Here is a 23961-nt window from a genome sequence, read left to right on the forward strand (position 1 = left end):
AACTTGGTAACACTTTATATTAAGATTCCTTAACAAGCTCTGTTAACACATTAACAAGCATTATAAATGAATTTATAGGGTGTTAGTAAGACATTTATTAGTACAATAAGTCTAATAAGGTTTATTAAATTACTTAGTTAACACATTTACAAGCATTATTATTAGGATGTTTTTAAGATGCTAATGATGTATTTACTGATATTATAGGTGCTTAACAAATGTGTCAGTGTTAATAAGCTTAATAAGATTTATTAACAACCTTTGTTAACAAATTAAGAAGTATTATTATTGTTTGGGGTTCTAGTAAGATATTTATTAGCATTATAGACGCCTGACACGAGCCTAAGTGTTCATAAGCTTAATAAGTTTTATTAACTTAACAAATTAATAGGCTTTATTAATGTGTCAGATGCTAGTACGATATTTATTAGCATTATAGATGTCTTGCAAATACCTGAAAGTGTTAATAAGATTTATTAACATCTAAAGTCAGACCATTGTCTTCTAAATCCATATTACTAAACTGCTTATAAGCTTTACAAATGTATTAATTAACTTTGTTAATAGTTTATTAATTGTTTTGCAGCACCTCATCTAAAGTGTGGACGTTTTTTAGCACAAACCACCACAAAGCATAAAGATTGTAAAAAGAACTTTATGACATTAAAACAGACTAAACATACACAAATCGTTCTGTAAAAGATATATAATAATTTAATTCAAACAAATAATGTAAAAAAAAAACCATATATACTGGTTTTGGATGACTAGCATCATAGCTAATAAGGATAAAGTATTAGCATGATCTATCCTGAGTGAAACATTCATTGCAAATCCCATCACCAGGAGACAGTTCTCTGCATTCTATGTCAACTGCATTCAACCACTGTTGCCTTGCTTCAAAGTCCACAAGAAAGTTGCACAAGCCAGTCATTTTTGAAGACCGAAGACAATAAACCTACAGGAGCCATGCTTTTTACTATCTTTATGCTTTGTGGTGGTTTGTGCTAAAAAACGTCCACACTTTAGATGAGGTGCTGCAAAACAATTAATAAACTATTAACAAAGTTAATTAATACATTTGTAAAGCTTATAAGCAGTTTAGTAATATGGATTTAGAAGACAATGGTCTGACTTTAGATGTTAATAAATCTTATTAACACTTTCAGGTATTTGCAAGACATCTATAATGCTAATAAATATCTTACTAGCATCTGACACATTAATAAAACCTATTCATTTGTTAAGTTAGTTAATAAAACTTATTAAGCTTATGAACACTTAGGCTCGTGTCAGGCGTCTATAATACTAATAAATATCTTACTAGAACCCCAAACAATAATAATACTTCTTAATTTGTTAACAAAGGTTGTTCATAAATCTTATTAAGCTTATTAACACTGACACATTTGTTAGGCACCTATAATATCAGTAAATACATCATTAGCATCTTAAAAACATCCTAATAATAATGCTTGTAAATGTGTTAACTAAGTAATTTAATAAACCTTATTAGACTTATTGTACTAATAAATGTCTTACTAACACCCTATAAATTCATTTATAATGCTTGTTAATGTGTTAACAGAGCTTGTTAAGGAATCTTAATATAAAGTGTTACCAAAAACTTTAATGTTCTTGCGGGCCACATAAAATGACATGATGGGCCACATTTGGCCTCCGGGCCTTGAGTTTGACAGATTTCTTTTGTCTCGCTTAATTCGCCTTATAGCACATGTGTCAGTCAATCTATGACTGTATTCACAGTAACTAACTCCTAACTACTAAAAAACTATTTAGTGCAGCACTTTGTAGTGCCCTGAATCGTAAGAACAATTCAGACACCATGCTCACTACTTTTTTTTTTTCAAACGGCGAATATGATGTCATCAATTTCACTAGGTTAAAATCAAATTGATATTAGCATTTTGAGAAGATTATTTATGAGTCCACTGGCTTCTGAAGATAAAAACGTTGGTTTAAAAAAACAACAACATTTAAATACATTTTTTTGGTAAAAAATGTTCCGACGCTATGCATTGTGGTCTATATCCGCCGCTCTAATTAGCATTGATGTGCACTGGTTTGTCGCAGAGACTACTGGGAAATTTCCAGGGCACTTGATTTTGGATTTGTAGATTCGGACAGCACTACAAAATGACGAATGCACTATGTAGTGCACTTTTAGTAAGTAGTGAAGGAATTCGGACACAACCTAGAACTTGTTTGTAACACGCTATGCATTAGCAGTGTCAGCCACATTAGCTGCGTTAACATATTTACAACACCTGTTAATCCCAACCTTGCAACTCTTTACTAAAAAACATCCAACACTGCTACACGTTAGCCATGTTAGCTACGTTTGCATATTCAAACTAACAGCCAACTGGACATTTTGACCGAGCGCTGTCAAAATATCCAAATATCTTTGACATCAGTAAACAAAACCAGAATGAATCCATATATAAGGCGCTCTGGATTATGACGGACATTGTTGTTTTTTTTGAAAAAAAAAATATGGTTTTAAGTGCACCTTTACAGTGCAGAAAATATGGTGAAAAATTATATTTCATGCACCTCAATCTAAATAATTTCTTTTTCAGTTTGACCATATAGATTTTTATAAATATATGTACAGTACAGACCAAAGGTTTGGACACACCTTCCCATTCATTTGAATGAGAAGGTGTGTCCAAACTTTTGGTCTGTACTGTAAATCTTGTCACAGCCTGATTTGTTTTGCTGTTACACTTTTAAGTAGGTCTCAATCTGTTGTTTTAAGTTGATCTTTTTTCAATTGTGTAAACCTTAACACTGTCATTCCTTTCAGCAGCAAATTGAACGTCCTTCTCTTTTTTAAAAACTCTATATGTAAATGAGAACTGGACTGAGGGAGTGTGACATCAGCCATAGAACAGGACTTACCCAATGAAGTCAATTCAGTCGCCATTTTATGCGATAAGGATTCCACAGTCTTGGAGCTAGACAACGGCAGCAAGCATTGATTGGTCCGAGTCGGTCAAAATCGATTCCATGGCAACCACTTTCACCAATCAGGAGTGAGCTTGTTGGAAGTCCACACCCCTTCCAACTGACTGAGCAGACCTGTCTAACTGCTGCCTGCCCAGCACTCACCTTGCTTTTACTGATCTGGACCTGAGCACAAATGCCAATGTTTAGCTTTGTTATGCTGTGTGTATGTGTGTTTGTGGGGGTGGGGGTGAGGGTGTGTGTGTTTAAATGAAAGTCAATATCAATGAGTGCATGCCCCTTTTTGGTTCTGCTGAAGAACCGTGCACAAGAAATATGATGTAAGAATGTGTCTCCGTCTCATAGTTATGTAATCACCCCTGCCTGCAGCCATTCACTGTTATTACAGATCTGTGTCTATTTCTGTAACATAGTGCTTGAGATTGTGCACGAGAGAATTATTTATTTATTCACTTTTTTTGTGTTTTGTGTGTTTATTTTTTTTTTCTTTTTGGAACACACTCATACATAGGAAAGCACACCAAGTTTAACTTTCTGTCTCATACTTTGTGCAGCATTGATTATTTCTAAATGTCCAATGCAGGAAGAGCACAGGCCAGACAGAACAGGAAAATTCATTCCTTCATAAAAGTAAAAGTCTCATATGCAATGTATATCATTTTATAGCAAAAATGCATTCACAAATTCACATTAATCAGTGATTACCCCAGTTTGTCTTCAAGTTTCATACTTTTTATATTCACCAGGCTTCAAACCTAATCAAGAGGAGCCATAATTATGGACCATGATAACTATTTAATTTGCTCATTGGATAGTGCATCAATTTTACAGTTTGTAATATTACAACAAATGAAAGTAATCATAGTAAAATGTTGCATAAAATGAGCATTATAAAGAATAAAACTGTCACTTTTTAATCAGCGAAATTAGAAAAATAATTTTCTAATGGGGAAATGGGAATACATAAAAATGTCAAACCTCTGAAATTGTTGTAATAAGGGATTAGATAATAGTCTTTTTGATGAACGTCACCAGAAACAACAATTTTTCCTTAACATTTAGGAACAAATCCCATTTACAGGTCACAAGGAAACATCTGAGCCAAGTGTTTTCTGTTTACTAAACAACTGTTGTCATCATTATGAGACAGATAGATCTCCTCTTCAAGCATTTTATTTATTTATTGTTATCCTGATATGTTCTGCTGTCTGAATGTTTTTACCACGACACACCACTATTTGATAAATTACATTTTCTCTTATAAAAGAAAACTCCTACTCGTTGCCATAACCAGGAGTTATTACCAATTTATTTTAAATCCACCAAATGATGGAATAACTCATCACTACAGAAGTAGCTGCCACCTTTTGTGAAGATTTGTGAAAATCCAATTATAGTAAATTTTGGATGTACAGAGGGACAAACAAGTATTTGTCAGTCACCAGTTCTCCAAGTTGTCTAACTTAAGAAGATGAGAGCCGTCTGTAATTTTTGTTTTTAGGAACAATTCTACTGTGAGAGACAACATGTAAAAAAGTAAGTATTTCATCACTAGTGGAAGTTCACCTCAATATTTTGTAATGTAACCCTGGTTAACATTACAAAAACATTCCCTCAAGCTCCCCAGGTTCAAGCACTGTAGCTGCTATTTTGGTCCATTCCTCCATGCAGATCTTCTCAACAACAGGGTTGTTTTGGGATTTTGGCTGGAAACACACGCTTTTGTACTCCCCCCGCAGATTCTCAATTGGATTGAACTCCAGAGACTGGATCGACCACTCCAGAACCTTGAAATGTTTTTAACATAGCCAATCCTTTGTTGCCTGAGCAAATTGTTTTGGGTAATTGCCATGGTGGAAGATCCAGCCTCAGTGTTCTTACTGATGAAAAAGATCTCTCCATACATGGCCCCATTCATCCTTTCCTTAATACGGATAATCCCGTCCCCTTTGCAGAAAAGCAGTCCCAAACCATGATGTTTCCACCTCCATGCTTCACAGTGGGTATGGTGTTTATGAGATGCAACTCAACAATCTTCTTCCCCCATTTTTGTTTCATCTGACCATGTGGCATTCTCCCAATCCTTGACTAGGTCATCCAGATGATTTCTGGAGAACTGTAACTGGGTCTGGACATGTTCTGGTTTAACTAGAGGGACCTTCTGTGCGCTGCATGTCATAATGTGTTACTTTAGTAACCTGTGGTCATTCATCTTATTGACCAGTTCCCTCATTGTTTGGGCTATTCCTTACCGTTCTCAAGATCATTTGTGCACCAGGTGAGGTCTTGCATGGAGCTCCAGGTGGAGGGAGATTGACCTTTAATTTCTTTTCATTTTCTAATAAAAGTTAGTGACTACTAAATTGCTCCAGAGTGACTCTTAGTATAACTTACTTACATTATTTTTTGGTTCCAGTGTCTGTTCCTTCAAAAAAGGATTATGGACACAAGTCCTGATGAAAAATGCACATTTGTGGCATTACATTTTCATTCTTACTACTTTTAAGCTCCCTGGTGTCTTTTTTCCTCCATGCCTTTTTTCAGCGCCTCCATCCATCTGCCTCCTTTCTAAGCTTTCTTTTTTTTAAAGCAAATTATTTTCAGTGACTGCACTTTTTTCCTTCAAACGAATACATCTTTGTGGATCAGATTGGCTGGGCTTGGGAGGAAAACTACAAAGCAGGGTTTTCTTTAACAGCACTGTTTTGTAGCATTTAGATGTGTCTGCTTTTTGTGTCAGAGAAGAGTGTTTAGCCAAAGGAAATTAGCTCTAGCCTTCTGTGTTCTGAGTCCTGCATGGTCTGTGGCTTCGTTTGCTCTATTTTTAGCAGCCAGTCTGCCGTGCTTCGTTTTTTTTGGATTAATATTACGCAGCACATGCTCAGGATACAAACAACATTAAATGTCAATGGATGTTGTCACACTACTGACGTTGTTTGCTAGGAGTTTTAATGTTTTATTCTTAAATTCTTAAAAGGATAGTACAGAAAAAAGCTGAAATTGCATTATTAAATTGCAAATGGAATTGTTAATTGAAAATTACTTTGAATTATAGGTTTAAAAGAACGTCAATAAGTAACTAAAAGAGAAGTGAAGAGAATTACTTTACAGATGTGTTAGGCTATCAAATAAGTAGCTTTTGGGAATGGTTTTAACAAATCCCAGTTTATTTTATATAATAGGTGCTTAAATAACCAAATTTCATCTTTAATGTAAGGAATAATAATCCAATGAAATCATCTTTTGATCTATTGTAAAATTGTTCCCAATGTTTTTTTTAATTATGATTATGCCATTTTTAGCCACATTTTTTAGGACATAGTTTCTGCAGAGTGGCAGGAGTAGAAATTTACTTCTAAGATGTGGGCGGGACCGTTGGTGCAGAGCAACCCACCTGAATGCAGCAGAGTAAGGAGCTTGTGGCCCGCTCATTGTATTTCCTACGTCACAAATATAAACGTTCCAAAATGACATTTTTCATCTGCTCCTGATTCACAACGATCTGAATAAAGAAATATGCAGAAATGCAAATTTGAGCCTTATTCTCTTTGATACATGTCCTCCATTATAAAAAAAAATGCCACAAAAACATGTTAAAAACATCAATTTTATTGGAGTTGGTCTTTTAAATGTGAATTTACTTTATATAAAACCCATCAAGTTGTTAACCTGTGATAACATCAAAACACTGTTCAAAGTTTAAACAGGTTGAAAAACATCAGAGCAAATTAATTTCTCTGTGACAGACTGGCGACCTGTCCAGGGTGTCCCCTGCCTTTGCCCACAAGGGATAGGCTCCAGCAGCCCCGTGACCCTGAAAGGGACAAAACTGAAGAAGATGACAGAATGAATGAATGAAGTAATTTCTGATAGATAAAAGCTGCAAAGTTCCCAGTGGGAACCCCTGTCTACAGAGCCCTCCAGGGGCCAGTGGTTAAAAAAAAATCTGATAAAGCGTGCGCATGGATTAGTAAACCGTGCCCACGGATAAATCAATTGTGCTCTTACTGTTGCGCAATGGTGCGGGTGCATGTCTCTAAGCAGAGCATCCTCCGTTGCTTGCACACTGTAACAAAGCATCCTCCCCTGCCTGCAAACAGAAGCTAGGAGTCCAGCTGCTCTGCTCAGAGACATGCACAGGCAATGTGCATGCGTGCTCGATTGCGCAACAGTACAAGCGCAATTGATTAATCCGTACGCACGGTTTATCAGTTTTTTTCTTTTTAACCACTGGCACCTGGAGGGCTCAGTACCTGCCAGAATCACATGAACATAAGGTGGACTACAGTGTATATAAAAGAAAAAAAATAGTGAGAAGACAATTAATACAGGTTCAATGTTTGGAAAATATAATGCAACAAATAATTCCCTGCGTCCTTGTGTAGAAGACAGATGGTAACGAGTTCTTCACCAATGAGCTTCAGACAGCTGTAAAACATAGACTTACATGCTGGCTGTTTTTATTTAAGTCCTTGTTTTTTCAAATATCCTCAAGGGACGTTTTGTGTGGGACTTTTCTTTTTTACAATAATCAGCTGAAATCTGATTTTTCTTGTTTTTTCTGTGTTGAAGAGCAAACATGTAGCTATAGATGCTGTTCGACTTTATGATTTTTAAACCATTTTTATTTGCTAGATGTAAAAACTAGATGTAAACTACTATTTAAGTTAAAACTTAAACAGTGTTAGTTTGGAAATCCTTTTGACTTTAACTTTAGGTTGAAGGAAACAAAGGGATAAAATAACTCAAAATTTTGAACTGATCAATGCTGCGATGGTCCCGCAGCTGTCATCTTTAGAGCGGCCTATATCATGCTATTCTTAATCTTTTCACAGTAAACTATATCCATATGTATGATCCTTTATTACCTTTGGCACACTGAAGAATGTATTTTTTTTATGAAATATTTGTTATTTTCACACCTTATTATTCCAATCCGGAAGTAAATTGACTCAATCTCTGAGCCTCCGCCTTTTGCTCCTACTGCGTGCCACCTATTTCATGACATCATCCTAGAGTCGGCCTCTGCAGTGTGTCTGCGTATCGCCCACAAAAGCGAACAACATCCAAACTTTTGGAAAGATGGATGTGCATATTGTGTAAAGGCAAAAGCGTTTTTGCCGATCACGGCTAACTTGGAGAAAGTGGGCGTGTCTTTTATGCTGGGAGCGGTGCTGACAGCACAAACTTTTGGAAGGGGCTGTTCCTGACTCTTGAAGTCACAATGTGAGAACCTGCTCGTTTTGGGTGGGTTGTAAGGGGCTGGTGCTCAGAGAGCAGGTTTTTAGGGGAATACTTAGAAATGCGTGAGTGGATCAAAATACTACTTTAGGTGATGAGTTAACATTTTCATTCACATACATACAAAAAATTGATTTTCCATGATATTAGCCCTTTAATTGAAACTAAGTTATCTCAAACAAGTAAAGCATGCGGAGCCAACATCTTTTTCAAATAAACTGAGTATTTTCAACTTAGAAGAGCTGTTGTTTTCCAAAACTAAAATATAGGTCATTGTTGTGTTTTTCTCTCCTTCATTGTCGCCTTTGTAGTGGAATCCCTGGAAAGAAATGCGGCACCATCATAGTGAGAGCGGAGGAACTCAGCAACTGTAGGGTAAGAGTCGCGCTCCTTCTTTACAAAAGGGGGTCTCATTTCAGACTTTTCTGTTCACTAAATCCTCCTCTCTGTCAGATATTCGCCATACATTTTATCAACAGCATAACATCCAACACAGTTTCACTGGTAATGCTTTCTTTTATGGTACTTAAAGTGTATATAAGGGATAATTACTTTTATTGAACCTACTGGGTATTTATGTGGCATTATTTGCTTCATATTTATGTGTTACATACTAGGTATTAATGTTGTACTCTATATTTTTTAAGTGGTACTTTCTGAGTATCTTTGTGTAACCACATGTAAGGACAGGGTATATACAAATACAGTACCTTAAGTTTACGTGTTAACTTATTTGTCTTTCATAGTATTTATACCAAGATAGTAGGCAAACAGAAAATACCTTAAAAATACCGTGAACAAGTAACCAGAATTTATTTTCTACTAACATATTCTACTAAACTTACTATGTATAAACTATAAACTATATGTAAAAGCGTAGGTATTTACATAATAATATGTGGTACTTTACACAAAAGCACTCAGTAGTTACCATGTAAAAACCAGTGGGTAGAACATAAATACTCTGTAGGTACCACATAGTTATGAACCAAATACTACCACACAACCTAGAGCAACAACAGTACCATGTGAATACCACTTAAATACACCATGGTAATGTTAGTACCATACTGTAAAAGAAAGTGTTTTGTCCTCACACAGGGAGGGTTTTTCTCTTTGTAAAAGTGAAACCGCCATTTCCAAATGACCCTTTGGAAGGAAATCTCCAGCTCAAATTTCTTAGCTTTCTGGGTTTTTAATTATTGTTTTTTAACAGCTTTTCTGCAGCTTTTGGTAATGTGAGGTTTAGGGATTTTTTCCCCTGTGTGTCAACCCTGCAGGCAAACATGTTTTATTCATGTTTTCTAACCTGACAGCGGACTGACTTTCTGCTCAGGAAAGGGCTTGAAACAGTTCAAATGTTTTTGTTTGAATCCATGCTGCTGCTGTCATCAGGTTTATTAAATATCTGCGCCTTTAAACAATAATTTGATATGTTTTTATAATGTTCTTGTATTAAGTAAAAGAAAATGTAAAATAATGTAAATGCTGGGAATACCAAGGATATAATATTCATACCATCCAACAAAGATACTTAAATCCCATAACTGTTAGTTTCCCACAAAATCAAAAATAGAACTAGATAGCAAATATTAATGTAAAAAGGTCATACCTATATTAGACTACAACAAAGGACAGATTCGGGTTTTGAATCATCAAATTAATCAACCAACCTACACATTCAAATATTAAAAAACTGATGTCTTGAAAATTAGGAATATATGGATGTCATTTGTGGATTTTTGGAAATTCTCGCCATCATTCAGCTGGACTTGTCCTCTCCAAAGACAGTCAGACAGTGGGATCAATAATCTTAAAGCAAGACTGATCATGTCTGGGAAAAACAGTGATACCCTGGTGATCACTTGACTCTTTTTAAGACTTCAGATGAAAATAAAAACAGAAAAAGTTTGTTTACTTAAAAGGATTTCCATTAGGCTCCACCTATACCTCTTATGTAAACTTTTTTTCCTGCAGTCTATTTTGTGAATTTAAAATATACAAATATAAAGTGGACTTTTTTATTTCTAAGGCACAGGAGATCCAGATAGGCAGCAGTGCAAAGACTCTTGCCTGAGGACCCACCATGGAGGGTTTTTTTTAGCTCTTCCAATGCCCTGGGAAGTGACCCCAGGCTTCCTGCATACACTTTATGTTCATATTTAAAAAAAAAAACAATATCTGTTAAAGTCCAGATTTTTTTATTTTAGTCTGTTTTTAAATCTGTATGCCTTTACATGAGTTATTGCTTTCGGCTGGCTTGGTCCAGTCCAAGAGGCTCTGAAAACATCAGAAATCTGCAGAAAATCTGTGTTCAGTTCATTTGAGTTGCACATATATTAAATTGAGTATTTATGTATTTTAGGTGAAAAATAAATGTTCATCTGTCTCTAAAGTCAAAGTAATAGAAGTTAAAAAATTAGTAAGTAATATCAGAGTTTAATTTTTCTCTACACAGTGTTCTCAAAATGGGATTCTGTCTGTTTGTCTACAATTGGAAAAGAAGTTTCATATTTTTATAGTTGTCAAATAAAAAGTTACAAGTTGTAAACTTTTTAGGATAAAATATATAAACTAAGTGTTGCTTTTATCTATTTTTTTGTCTAATAATAGATTCTTTTTTTTCCTTTTAGGAATCGGTGATGCTTCAGTTTTGTGGCAACAAGTTGGATAAGAAAGACTTTTTTGGAAAATCTGATCCTTTCCTGGTTTTTTACCGCAGTAACGAAGACGGATCGTAAGTTTCCATCGATTAAGTCAGTTCATTGAAAACAGAACTGCAGCGTTTGATCTGATACTGGTAGAACTGAGAGGTTATTGTAGCTTATATTGTTTCTGAGCATGATTGAAGCTCCCAAAACTCCTATGCAGGATCTAAAGTGCCTATGTGAAGTTAAATAATGCTCCATGATGTGTGTTTGGAGGAAGCTGTAAATAAAATAGGACAAAGCTGACAGGAAAATAAAGACAGAGCGTGGAATAGATGGAGCTAAGTATAAACTTTGTGCAGAAACCCCTTTTTTTTTGCCCCTCCAGATGCTTTTATTCAAGTTGACTTCAGCATCTCACACTTAACACATTTTCCTTCAGTACAGTGGGCTATTTACTGATGCAGCTTAAACGTTGCGCTGCAGGCTATAACAGCAACTCGCCACAGTCACAAAGAGCCAGGCCAGAGACGGCCACAAAAGCACAGGAAGCACATACTGCTGCAATAAATCCAAATGTTGTTACGTTAAAATCCCCGCTGCGTTGCAGCAGAGCATGTACTGCTTTGTTTTTGTAAATAGGATATGGTTGTCATCTTGTAACACCTTGATATTTCTCCCAGGTATACCATCTGCCACAAAACAGAGGTGGTGAAGAATACTCTGGACCCAGTGTGGCAGGCTTTTAAAATTCCTGTCAGAGCGCTGTGCAATGGAGACTATGACAGGTGCAGTGCATCACTAACATTATAGAAATTGTTATAGTTGCCTGGATACTCTTTATTTATACAGCATGGAGCTCAGGAATCTCTTTAGTGTCAGCATGAATGAGTCTGACCATGTGATTGGGTTAGGTTGGATATGAAGACAAAGACCGTTAACAGTCATTTCTATTTACAATTACCAACTTCAAAGACCCACTCTGATGAAATTTATGTTTTTGGTGTTTTTAACATGTTCTCAAATATCGTAATTATTCCTTTATTAAAATTGTTGTGAATAAAGGAGCAGATGAAAAATGCCTATTGGAAAAAATGTATTTGTGACATAGAAAATACACTGGGCGAGCCACAAGCTCCCTGCTATGCTCCATTCTGATGCATCCACTTGTAGACAAATAGATCGATGTTCGTCTTTGTTTTCCTTGTCTGAGCTGAAATCTGGATCAAAACTGTACAACTGAATAACTCCAATATTGCTCAACATTTTTGTTTCACTGCTAATGTTTGGCTGGAGGTCATAGTAGCTGTATAGGAAGCAGGAGAGCATGTAAACAAGAAGCTGTCAGCAACATGGAGGGGCAAGGGGGTGGGGTTGCTGGTGCCAACAGTCCAGCTCACAACTCAGAGGTGAATTTCTAATGAGGTCCTGCCACTCTGCAAGGAATTCAGTTTAGTACATGAAGGAGGGATCCTCTTCCAGAACGGACAGAACTGTTAAAGAAGAATTCGCATATGTAACCCTTGTGCTATCCTAGGCACTTTACCATTGGGAGTTGGGTCATCTAGACCCACTAGACAGTGCTCTGAACCTTTTTCCTTCAATGATTTGTGATCTTCACTGGTGTCCATGGATTACATGAAATCTTTCCACCTTTATCCACCTTTGTCATGGTAGGGAGAACACGTCAATGTAAGGGTGGGGTCATCTAAGAAAGCACAAGGGTTAACTCTACAACTACATGTTTGAATAGTGTAGCAGATGGGCAGATGGGCTTCATCCAGATGGAACTGGGGGGACGGCTGGGGACGCGAGACGAGCCAGAGGCGAGGTCGACTGTCCAGGACAGGAGCACAGACAAGGCAACTGGAATTTGGATAACTCCCGCTCCTCTGGAGGCGAGTGAGAAAGAGGGACAATGAATGAATCGCACTACAACAAACAGAGGCATGGAGAACTAAATGATACAGAAAATATGTCCTAGAAAACCACACACGTTATATTTTTGGCTAAAAACAACGTAATCATAATCAAAAGACCACTGGGAATCCTTTCAAAATAAAAGATGATTGGAGTGGGTCTTTAACAAAACGGTTAAACAACGTCAGATTGTTTACATTTTAGGATGTTATTGCAAATTGTAATGTAAGCACCATAGAAATTTCACAAACAGAATAAGTTGAAGAATACGTTTAATTTTTGCTTAAAAAAATATGCATCTCACACTAAAGCAGGTTCAGTTTTGTGCTGCAGATAAAGAAGCAAAATAAACTGCCGCTTTAAGGGACCCAGTATGGTCACATTTAGCTGTTCACACACTGAGAGGACTTCTGTTCTCCTGAGAGTTCTGCTGGTGTAGAATGAAACAGTGATTGTCCACTGAGAGGTGTGAGTGAAGAATCTCCACTTCCTAATAATATTAGACTTAACTACTGATCATTTGACTGAAATAGGATGAAACTACCCTTTGGATATAAGTTTTCTGTCGTATGTCAAAAGCTGGGTTCATGATTCATTTATGGCAATTACTCTTTAGGATAGTCCTTAAAGTATAGTACACTTTTAATCTTAATTTTCTGTACATATGTCCTCCATCATCAAGACAAGTGCTACAAGAACATGTTAAAAACACCAAAAATACAATTTTCATCAGTGGGTCGTTAAGTTTAAAGAAGCAAATGCTTCAGTTTTTTGTTTTATTTCTATTTCTAAATTTATTTTTTCTCTTATGTATAAGTTTCTATTCTTATCGACATGGTCATTTATATTTGAAGGGGGTGTGGGGGCTGAGAGCATTCTGTAGATTTTGGTTTTTAAGTTGAAAGACTGCCTACTTTAAAGCACTTTCAGTTACTATTGTTGTCATGGTTTGGGTTTCTTTGTATTGGTTTTTGCTTTCTATCTTGTTCTGTTATGTTTGAGTTCTGTTTCCTGTTTTATTTTGAAAGGTTTCCTGTTTTGTCATGTTCTTGAGTTTTACTTCCTTGGTCTCCATCTCTCCTGATCATGTTCAGCTGTGTCTTGTCAGTCCTGTCTGTATAGTCTTGTCTCTGCCTTCCTCTTGTGCTGGTCCATTCATGTCTCTCATGTGACGTCATTAATGTCTCTAATGTCGCTATCGTCTCATCCCTAACCGTCTTCTGCCATGTTTCCATGTTTTGCCCACAGTGAGTTTAGTTTTGATTTCCTGCTCTGCAGCGCTTTTTGTTAAGATTAAACTCCCTTAAATTTTTTTTTTTAAATATAAAAATAAATAAATAAAATAAAAATAAAAAATATAAGAAAAATAAAATTAAAAAAAAATTAAAATTAAAAAAATAATTAATTAATTAATTAAAAATAATACTAATGATAATAAAAATAAATAAATAGAAAATATTATACTCTTTTGCCCTGGAACCGTGTGGCTCCGTCTCTGCAATTTGGTTCCTTCATGCTCCCCAGCCCTCCCCACCTGAAAATTGTATAACACGTGGTTGGTCAGCAAAGTGTGATTTTTTTTTTTTTTCCAATAAATTGTATTTATTGAAATATTGCTCTTGTCAAAAGTCACTTACCGTACTGCTTTCACTAAATGGTGAAATGAGGATGGCAATGAGGATGGCATGAAGAAACTCTGCTTTGAAAAAATATTGCTTGCTATACTAAAATGTTAGAAGTCCATTGCAGTCCAACCTGCTGTGATTTGGAGAACCACTGAAGCTACACTTTATGTTACAGCATGAGCCATTCTCTTCTGTTCTGAACCGGATCAGCTCACGAAAAATCTAATCTCAAATCAATTAATTAGTATGGTAAAAATGTAATTATGACTACTTTTCTGAATGATAGACAATGTATAGAAATATATGTAATATAGACCAAAAACATTTTACTTAGTAAATTATAAGGATCTGGAAAAAGAGGTGTAGCATGGAACTGGATCAAACCTTACATAACAGGAAGGATACAACATGTTAACATTGATCAATAAACTTCAAATATTCTTGAAATTACATGTGGTGAGCCACAAGGCTCTGTGTTAGGACCAAAACTGTTTATTAATGACATATTTAATGTAACAAAATGTTACAACTTCTGTAGCTTTATCTCAGTTCTATTTTTTAATGCCTGCTTCCTTTCAAACATGTTTCTTTATTATTATTATTGCCATTACTATTATAATCATTATTATGTAACATATTGTGCCATGTTGACTGTATTTTATTATTAACATGTTTGAAACAAATTTTAATAAATAAATAAGAGGTTGCTGTAGTTGAAGTTTCAGTGGAACCACAGATCGTTTGTGCTCGATTGCTTTGTGTCATGTCAGTTCTGCGTTTCGCTGCTCCTAATCTAGAGGTTAATACTGTATATTAAGAGAACTCTGAAGGAATTGTGGGCATGTGTGGTTCCGGTTTTGTCTAAGTCCTATTTATGTATCTATTTTGTGTTCTTAAAATAATATTTTAATAAAAATCACTGCCTCTTTATTATTTTAGGTTGTCCGCATAAACCGTAATATAAGATAAAGACATTCCTGTTCCTCCTCTGTTGTCTTTTCTCTCTGCAGGAGCATTAAAGTGGAGGTGTACGACTGGGACAGAGATGGGGGGTGAGGAAGGCACAAAATTCTACTATAATGATGTCTGATCAGAATCATGATGCCAGTAAATCAATCAATAACACAAAAATCTCCTATCTAATCATATTACAAGTATCAATTATTTTACCCCTGAAAGGTAAACCTTGGAGAAAAAATTGTGTAATTTACTATTCTACCCTTATATAAACGCTTTTATATTTTATTTGGTTTTAGTAAATCATTGCAAATCCCCAAATTATATTTTTTGTTTATATGACACAAACACAAACAGCAAAATCTGGAGTTGATGTCTGCATACCTCCATAAATGCATTAGGGCAGTGGTTGCCAATCCCCAGGCCACAGACCATTACCCAAACACGACTTACAGTTTTTCTGTTTTATTTCAAATCTGATTCTGAAGAAAGTCTGATTTTTGAAAACTTTTGGATTCTCTCCACCACATCTAACTAATTCTTGACACATGTCAAGTCGCTCGGTCATATGTCAAAAATCCATCTATTACTTTCTCAAAAGTGATGCTCTGACCGCTAAATTGAAACTCAAGCTAGCAAAGTTAACAAAAACAAGCATATTTGAAAAGTTTCTTTTGACATAAAAAAACTGTGAGGAAACAAGAGAAGAGCCTTTGACTATAAAATAAAATAAATTTAAAAGTCAAAAGCCAGAAGTCTTTACTCCATACATGGATTTATTGTGACAGTTGTTCCCAACAGACCATAATAATAATGCAGAACATTCAGCAACCCGCTGTCTAATATTACAAAGATGCTGCTAATAAAGTTTTTCAAATGGTGGATTCATGATTGTGATTATACTTAGAAAATATTGATTTTAGTGACCTTTTTTCTCTCTATTGCACCTTAAAAACCTGACGAGGCTGAAGTTGGCGTCTGATTTTGTAGCTTCCACTTTGACGGTTATAAGTCAAGAGAAAATCTGTATCACTTTTTAATGGTTCCAACCTGAAATCTAGTGAACAAATGCAGTTCACAGCAGGTGTAGAGATTTTACAGAGGATAAAGATACATTTTATTTTCAAAAGCCAAAAGAAAGTGGAAGCTAAAAAATATTCGAACACCCACTTCAGCCGGAGGGATCTTTGTAAATATTGTCTGGCATGTCTGTGGCCTGGAAAAGGCTGAGGACCCATGCATTAGGGTGCTGTTGTCACTCAACGACAGTCCGGCACACATTTAAGGTGTCAGTGAAAACTGAATCTGAAGTTAATTTTTCGTGGAACATTTGGTCACTAATTGTTTTTTTGGCACAGGAAGTGTTTGACCTGTTAAGGTCAGGTTGATTTGAGCTTTTAATTATGTCGAAACCTAACCGATTATCTCCATTAAATTATTACTGTGTGAACCTTAGAGCCTCTTAGTGAAACTTCAGGTCTTGTATTACCACACAGAACATAAGAACATGTTTTTCTACTTAAGCAAACATTTTAATCATTCTAAAGGCTCTTTTTGTTATCTGACATCACGGTTTCGTTTGTCAAAAAACATTACTTTGGGGTCTAGACAAAATGTTTTTTTTCTTCTACAGGCATGACTTCATTGGCGAGTTCAGCACCAGCTACAGAGAAATGTCCAGAAGCCAGTCGCAGTTCCACATCTATGAGGTGAGAAATTCCTTTCTAGCAAAAGCGAACCAATAAACCTAATACACACTGAGGCTAAACAGAGCTAGAGAGCTTTTTATTCCATAGATGCATCAAAAGCATTCAGGGTTAAAGTATCAGAGCAGCACACACTCATCTCCCACCAGCAACAGTTGACAGCAGCTGTTTCAGTTCCTCAATCTTTTATGTTTGATCTTTTTTAGGGAAATGTGAGGTTTTCATATTGACATCCACTTCAGAAAAGAAGACGTTCTTGTTGAAAAATACACTCTAAGCTGTGTTTAGGACTGCTGGCACATTCATTCATATGTAAGCTTAAAGCCCAGAAATGCTATGTAACTGGTCTGTAGTTTAGGAAGCAGGAAATCCAGGTATGAAGCAATGATGACAAGGAATGACACAAACAATTACCACAGGTACTTTGATTCAACAGCAGAGGATTGAAGCCACTAACAAGGAGAAAACATCCTCCCCACGAATCTTAGTGTACCCTATAGATATAGGAAAATCTTAATATGACTATGTTACTTATAGTCCCGCTACATTCATCTTTTGATCCATTGTAAAAGTCTTCCCAGTGGTCTTTTAATTATTATTCTTTTTATAGCCAAGACAAAAAAAAAACTGTCATTTCTTTGGCACCTAGTTTGTACAGAGCAGCAGGAGTTCATTAGAAATTCACCACTGAGTTGTGGACTGGACTGTTGGTGCAGAGTAAACCTGCCCCTACTTCCCGTCATCTCCCGCTAGCTAACAGCCCCTCACAACCCCAACCTAACAATAGTGATGCAACAAATATGGCGAGAAGTATTGAAGCTATCCAGTTTTGAGCCAGATGCCAGCCTGGATGAGGAAAACAAGACGTCACAAATATGTCCCTTTTCAAGCTGCATTGTTTGTCTGCCCCAGATCCACAACGATTTGAATAAAGAAATACTCAGAAATGAAGTTTTAAGATACATTTTTTTCATATATGACCTGTTAAAAACACCAAAAATACCATTTTCATGGGAGTGTCTTTAAAATACCGTTTGCATAACTTTTTATTTGAGAAATTACATCATTTTCACTACTCCCTGATACAAATGGGTGAGTAATCCTTGTGCTATCTTAGGCACTTTAACATTGGGAGTTGGGTCATCTAGACCCACTAGACAGTGCTCTGAACCTTTTTTCTTCAATGATTTGTGATCTTCACTGGTGTCCATGGATTCCATGAAATCTTTCCACCTTTATCCACCTTTGTCATGGTAGTGAGAACACGTCAATGTAAGGGTGGGGTCATCTAAGATAGCACAAGGGTTAAGTCCAGTTTAACAGCTGATCACACAACACTATCCACTTTAATGGAGATTGATAAAAACTGTCATTTAAAATAAACAAAAAGGTACAGTTTAGCTGCTTTCAGAAAGAAGCAACTCTGCACACTAAGTGGATTCATAACTTTTCGATGAGTGTCTACACATCAAGCACCATCGCATCACTTTTTTTAGAGAAAAAAAATTTTGATGTTCAGCCCGACAGGGGAACTAATTGGTTCTAAAATGGCGTATGGTAAATGGCGTATACTTATATAGTGCCTTTCTTCCTACAAGGACAAAGTACTTTACAGTCACAGACCCATTCACCCAGTCACACACACATTCACTCACACATTCACACACTGGTGGCGGCTCCGCTGCCAAACACAGGCGCCCGCCTACCACCAGAGGCAAGGTGGGGTTCAGTGTCTTGCCCAAGGACACTTCGACTCATGGGCGTGCAAGGCGGGAATTGAATCTGCAATCGAATCTGCAATTTAATTTCATTAAAAGGTGATACCAGCACGCCTAAAAAAGAAGTTCGGTCACATAGCTTAAATGTTCTATGTCACTACACTGGCTTCTTTAAAACAACCTTTAGCTTCATCATCTGGACAAAAACAAGCAGTAAGAGGTGAACTTTTTCTCGGAACTGATGCTTTTTTAACACATGGTGACGTTCAGCATATATATATCGCTTTCCTTTGCCGCTGCAGTCGAGATCGGTGCCGGTGTTGTGCCAGGATATGTTTCCCCTGCCAGAGTTTGTTTCCCCCGTCTCTAGCAAGGTTCATTAGTTTCATAGCACTTATACTTTGCCCTGAAAAGCTTCAAATGAAGGTGGATGTTAACAATATACTTTATTCTGTGGCATGTGGGAGTTCATTGTCGTGCAAATTAATGGGGGGCACAGATTCTGGCAGGCTGGAGCAGCGGCCTGGCAAAATGCTTGTTCCTGTCGTTATTTTACAAAAAATGTGTGGGGGGAAAAAATTCAAAAATTACAATAAACTCCCAAAAGCCCCAGAATAAATTATATCGCAAACTTCCACCTTCTTTTTCGCGGCAAAACATGAGTGCCACTCATTGTCATTTTACTGTGACACTGCGGCACACTACGTAACAAACAGTCCGCCTTATGTGAAACCTAAACCGAAAAAGAAAATAACAAGAATAATGTTCTAAAACGGATACATTTATTTATTTTGTAAGTCACCATGGTATAAGCAAGTTAATGGCTGATGAAAAATGCATTATCAGAAATTAACGCACTTTGCGTCGGACAGTTCAGGCGTTAATTTCTGGTAATGCACACTTTGTCTGCTATTATCCCTTACTTATTTGGAATCTCATCAACATTTAAGTAGTTATCAAGAAAAATGGCATCAGGCATGGATACTCATGGACTCATGAACACCACTTTCAAGTTGAATTGCAACATTAGCTGAGTAACGTTGCCAGAGTTGCCAGACGAGGCTATGTTAGAAACTCGGTGCAGAGACATTTTACAACTTCATCACTGGAAAGAAGTGACAAAAAAAACAGAAATAAACTTTGCTTCATCTTAGTGCAGGGAAAAATGCCAAACAAAAAGACAAAAGACGGCAGTTGTTTCTAAGTATGAAGACAAATTCTACACAAACTAATCAAAACAAAATGTCCTGTTTAAATGGAAGAGGCGGAGCAGATGCAGTCAACTGACAAAGCAGAGTCAGAATCAGTGGTGAGAAAACTAAGAAGTAAATTTTTGTTTATGTTAAAATGCATTAAAAGAGCATGAATAACACAAAACAATAAAAACCACTTTATCTAACCATCTAAACAGTAGGTAACCTAGGCCACACCCAATCTTCCACTTTCGGCTTCTCCCATCAGGGGTCGCCACAGCGAACAAGTCGCATGGTAAATTTGGCAACGTTTTACGCCGGATGCCCTTCCTGACGCAACCTTCTCAAACCGGGCTTGGAACCGGCGTAGAGAAGGGAACAGGGAGCAGCCCGGAGTTGAACCCGGGTTTCACGGACGGAAGGCGCCGCAAACCAGCACGAGCTAAACTGGCTCCCCCAACCTAGGCCACACCCAATGTTTTGATTAAATTATCCTATAGAGAAGATCCCAAAGGAAGGTAGTTTCCAAGTGAAATGGATACAAAAAATACACAATAGATCCCTTTTGACCTTTACCAGCTATACCACACTCTGAATCACTGGTCTCTTTTCTGTTCCATTCCTTTGCTGCTTGTTTGAGGCACGCCTGGATCTCTCAATAATTCTGATAAACATTAATATACTTGATATACTCGCACAGACAAATGAAACTGAAGGTGTTTCCTCACTGAAAGAAGGCTCATGACATTATTTCTGCTGGGAGGAAATTGATGTTATTTATTATTAATTTTGGGCACAAACATGTCCACAAGTTTACTCCTCTTAACGCTGGAAGCATGCTTAATTCAGACAGTCATTTCTTTCTGAATGCTGTCATAGGTCTGGACGCTGGCGAATGCTCTGCTGGACGTTCTGCTCATTCGATGGGGCCTGAATGTTTAGCACACAATCCTGAGAGCCTCTGTGATGGGATAGGTGGTGATGTAAACTGATCACTGCATCCTTTGCTGTCCTCACACCAACAAACTGTTGATGAGTAATGTTTACACACACTGTGAGAAGAGTTGCAGGCAAAGATTATCCCAAATATAGCCGAAAAAAAAGAAACAACTTTTTATCTACAAAGTAATGTGATCTCAGCACTCTTTTCTTTAAAGAAAAGATTAGGATTGGGAAAACTGCTACCTATTTTTTGGAGTATAAGGTTTTTGCAGTTTGGATGGGGATGCGACTTATACTTAGGTGCAACTTATGTGATTTAAAAAAATAAATAAATGGCAACAGATTCTGGAGGGCACTGTTGTGTATCACTATTTGACAGAAACTGACAGCAATGCAGAAGAAGCGCCGCTCAGTCTTATGTCGGGTTTGGCGGAGTTGTTTCAAAGAGAATCAGAGGACGAAAATTTTTGACGTATTTATTGATTTAAAGTGAAATAATGAGATTAGATGACTTGTTAGCATGTTTTTTATGCTATGGTTATTGGAATAATTTCTCATATGTTGCACTAATATACTAGTTTCCTCCTATGTTTCATGAAGCTTGACAAGCATCAATATGCTGGGTTGTCAAATGTACAGATATTAAATCTGTTATTATGATTTGTCTTTCAAGATAAAATGTCTGTTCTTTTTCCAGTATATTGTTAGATACATTTCTCCCTACTCTTGTGCGACTAATATGACATATTTTTCCTCGTTATTATGCTTTTTTTTTCTGATTTTGGCTGATGCACTTATATTCCAAAAAAGATGGTACCTCTGGTATTCAGATGAATAATGCAGGGAGTACTTGATATGTATTGTAAAAGTTTACAATTATTTTCAATTAAGTTAAAGTGTCATTAGTTGTCACACACCTAGATTTGTGAAAATTGTTCTCCACATTGGCCCCATTCCCTGGGGGAGCAGTGAGTTGAAGACACAGCTGCGTTTGGGAACGATTTGGTGGTTTAGCCTCCCAATCAAATGGTGAGTGTCAAGCAGGGAGACACTTTTAGAGTCTTTGACATGACTTGACTATGGATTTGGACTCACAACCTTCCATTCTCAGGGGAGACACTCTACCACCGAGCTGGTTTTTGACACTCGTCAGCACTTATGGATGCAGAAATACCCCACTCAGTCAAGCAACATTCACACCGGCCTCTGCAATTAGCATTAAAGCAACCATTTCCAATGAAAAGTCTATGTAAATGCACGTTTTGGGCTTCTGTGTTCAAAATTCTCAGGTTTATGCCAATCTGAGCAAATTTCTACGACCGTTTTCAGACGTGCGGCTATTCAACACGCTTTTAAGGTTAAACCAATTTGAACTTTGACCAATCAGGGCCTCAGATTTGATACTGATGCATGAATGGTAACACTTTTAATACAGGATAAATTTATGATTGTGGTTTGTGCCTGGATGGAATTCTATGACACCAAGTCTTTCGTATATAGGAACAGAGCTGTGAAAGAAAAAGTCTGGAGCAAGATTGGTGAAATTTGCACTGCTTCAACATTTCACACCAAGCCTCTTCCAACTCTAGGTGGCAGAAGACAGTAAACAGTGGAAAAAGAAGATGCCCCTTCCCTGCTTGTCCAGTATCCCTTGTACTATCTTAGATGACCCCACCCTTCCATTGACGTGTTCTTCCTACCATGACAAAGGTGGATAAAGGTGGAAAGATTTCATGTAATCCATGGACACCAGTGAAGATCACAAATCATTGAAGAAAAAAGGTTCAGCGCACTGTCCAGTGGGTCTAGATGACCCAACTCCCAATGTTAAAGTGCCTATAATAGCACAAGGGTTACAAACATCGTGGGCTAATTGCACGTTGTTCTTGAACGCACATTAAATCCCAGGTGTGTCTGTAGCTGTAGAGGTATGACCAGTGCAGACATAAATGTAGATGTTGTTATAAAGCAGACATCAGTCAGCACCATCTCTCACTGTTGACGTTTCCCTTTGGTCAATGCTGAAACTGACCGATTATTTATTTTAAAGCATGCAGATTATATAGACACGGAGCTTCATTACGGTAAATCACTAAATCCCAAGACTCTGAGATTAGCATAAGAAGGAGATCACCTCTGATTGTGTGTTTCTACCTGAGATCAATGTCGCCTTGGCCTCTACTCCATCGACCCGAGCTCTCATTTCATCAGTTTGTAAATAATCACTTTGAGCCCAACAGATTTGGATGAATTGTTCTGATTCCTCTGGGAGCAGCAGGTTGAGGCACGAGAAGGAGCAAGAAGCAGAGAAAAGCGAATTCCCTGATATTTCTGCCTGGAATGTGCCATTGAGGCGTCTGTCTATCACATACGGCTGCGAGGGCATTTCATTCAGTTTTTCTGAATAGTTGAGGCTGATTGAACCAGGAGGAGCCACACAAAAGGCAAACTTTGACTGCTGTGATGTCTCTGAAGCACAACAGGGAAACCAGCTTCAGGCTTATTGTCTCTCCACAGGTTCTGAATCCAAAAAAGAAAGGAAAGAAGAAGAAAAAGTACCTGAACTCAGGGACGGTGAGTCTTTATACATTTGCCTACGGAAGAAGGTTTTATTGAAACATAAAACTGATTGACACGCTGCTATCATTCTGCTTCAGCTGCACTTAGGAGAAATTTAACCATTTTAAAATTATTATAATTTTTGGATTATGTTTCAGTAGTTCCACATTATTGGCCATCATGCTGGGAATTTTTGGTGCACAATGACTCCTCTCCCTGTGATGTAAATTGGATCGTTTCATGGAATCACTGCCAACATGTGGGTGAAATTTCACTCAGCAGATTTTGAGCAGTGAAAGTTCCTGCTGCTCCTAATAACAGAGGACAAATAGGCAACATCTGGAAGTTAAAGCAGTTGTCTTCTAGCTTGCTCTGCTTCAAATAGTCTCTCCAGATTTTTTTTTTTAATTTTTTGAGTAATATTGAGATTTAAACCTATTAGTGAATAAAATGCAGCAAAT

General features: G+C 37.0%; 1 protein-coding gene across 1 annotated transcript in view; it reads left to right on the forward strand.

Moving 5' to 3' along the window:
• Positions 1-23961, forward strand: part of LOC101173626 (copine-8) — a 123544-nt gene that overhangs the window by 73015 nt on the left and 26568 nt on the right. The window contains exons 7-12 of the mRNA XM_023955579.2: positions 8544-8607; positions 10866-10969; positions 11564-11668; positions 15436-15477; positions 17016-17091; positions 23459-23515. Of these exons, the coding sequence (XP_023811347.1) occupies positions 8544-8607; positions 10866-10969; positions 11564-11668; positions 15436-15477; positions 17016-17091; positions 23459-23515 (448 nt within the window). The remainder of the gene's footprint in view (positions 1-8543; positions 8608-10865; positions 10970-11563; positions 11669-15435; positions 15478-17015; positions 17092-23458; positions 23516-23961) is intronic.

The sequence above is a fragment of the Oryzias latipes genome, chromosome 6 (genome assembly GCF_053564925.1).
Source record: "Oryzias latipes strain Hd-rR chromosome 6, Olatipes_Hd-rR_3.1".
In the NCBI taxonomy this organism is placed as follows: domain Eukaryota; kingdom Metazoa; phylum Chordata; class Actinopteri; order Beloniformes; family Adrianichthyidae; genus Oryzias; species Oryzias latipes.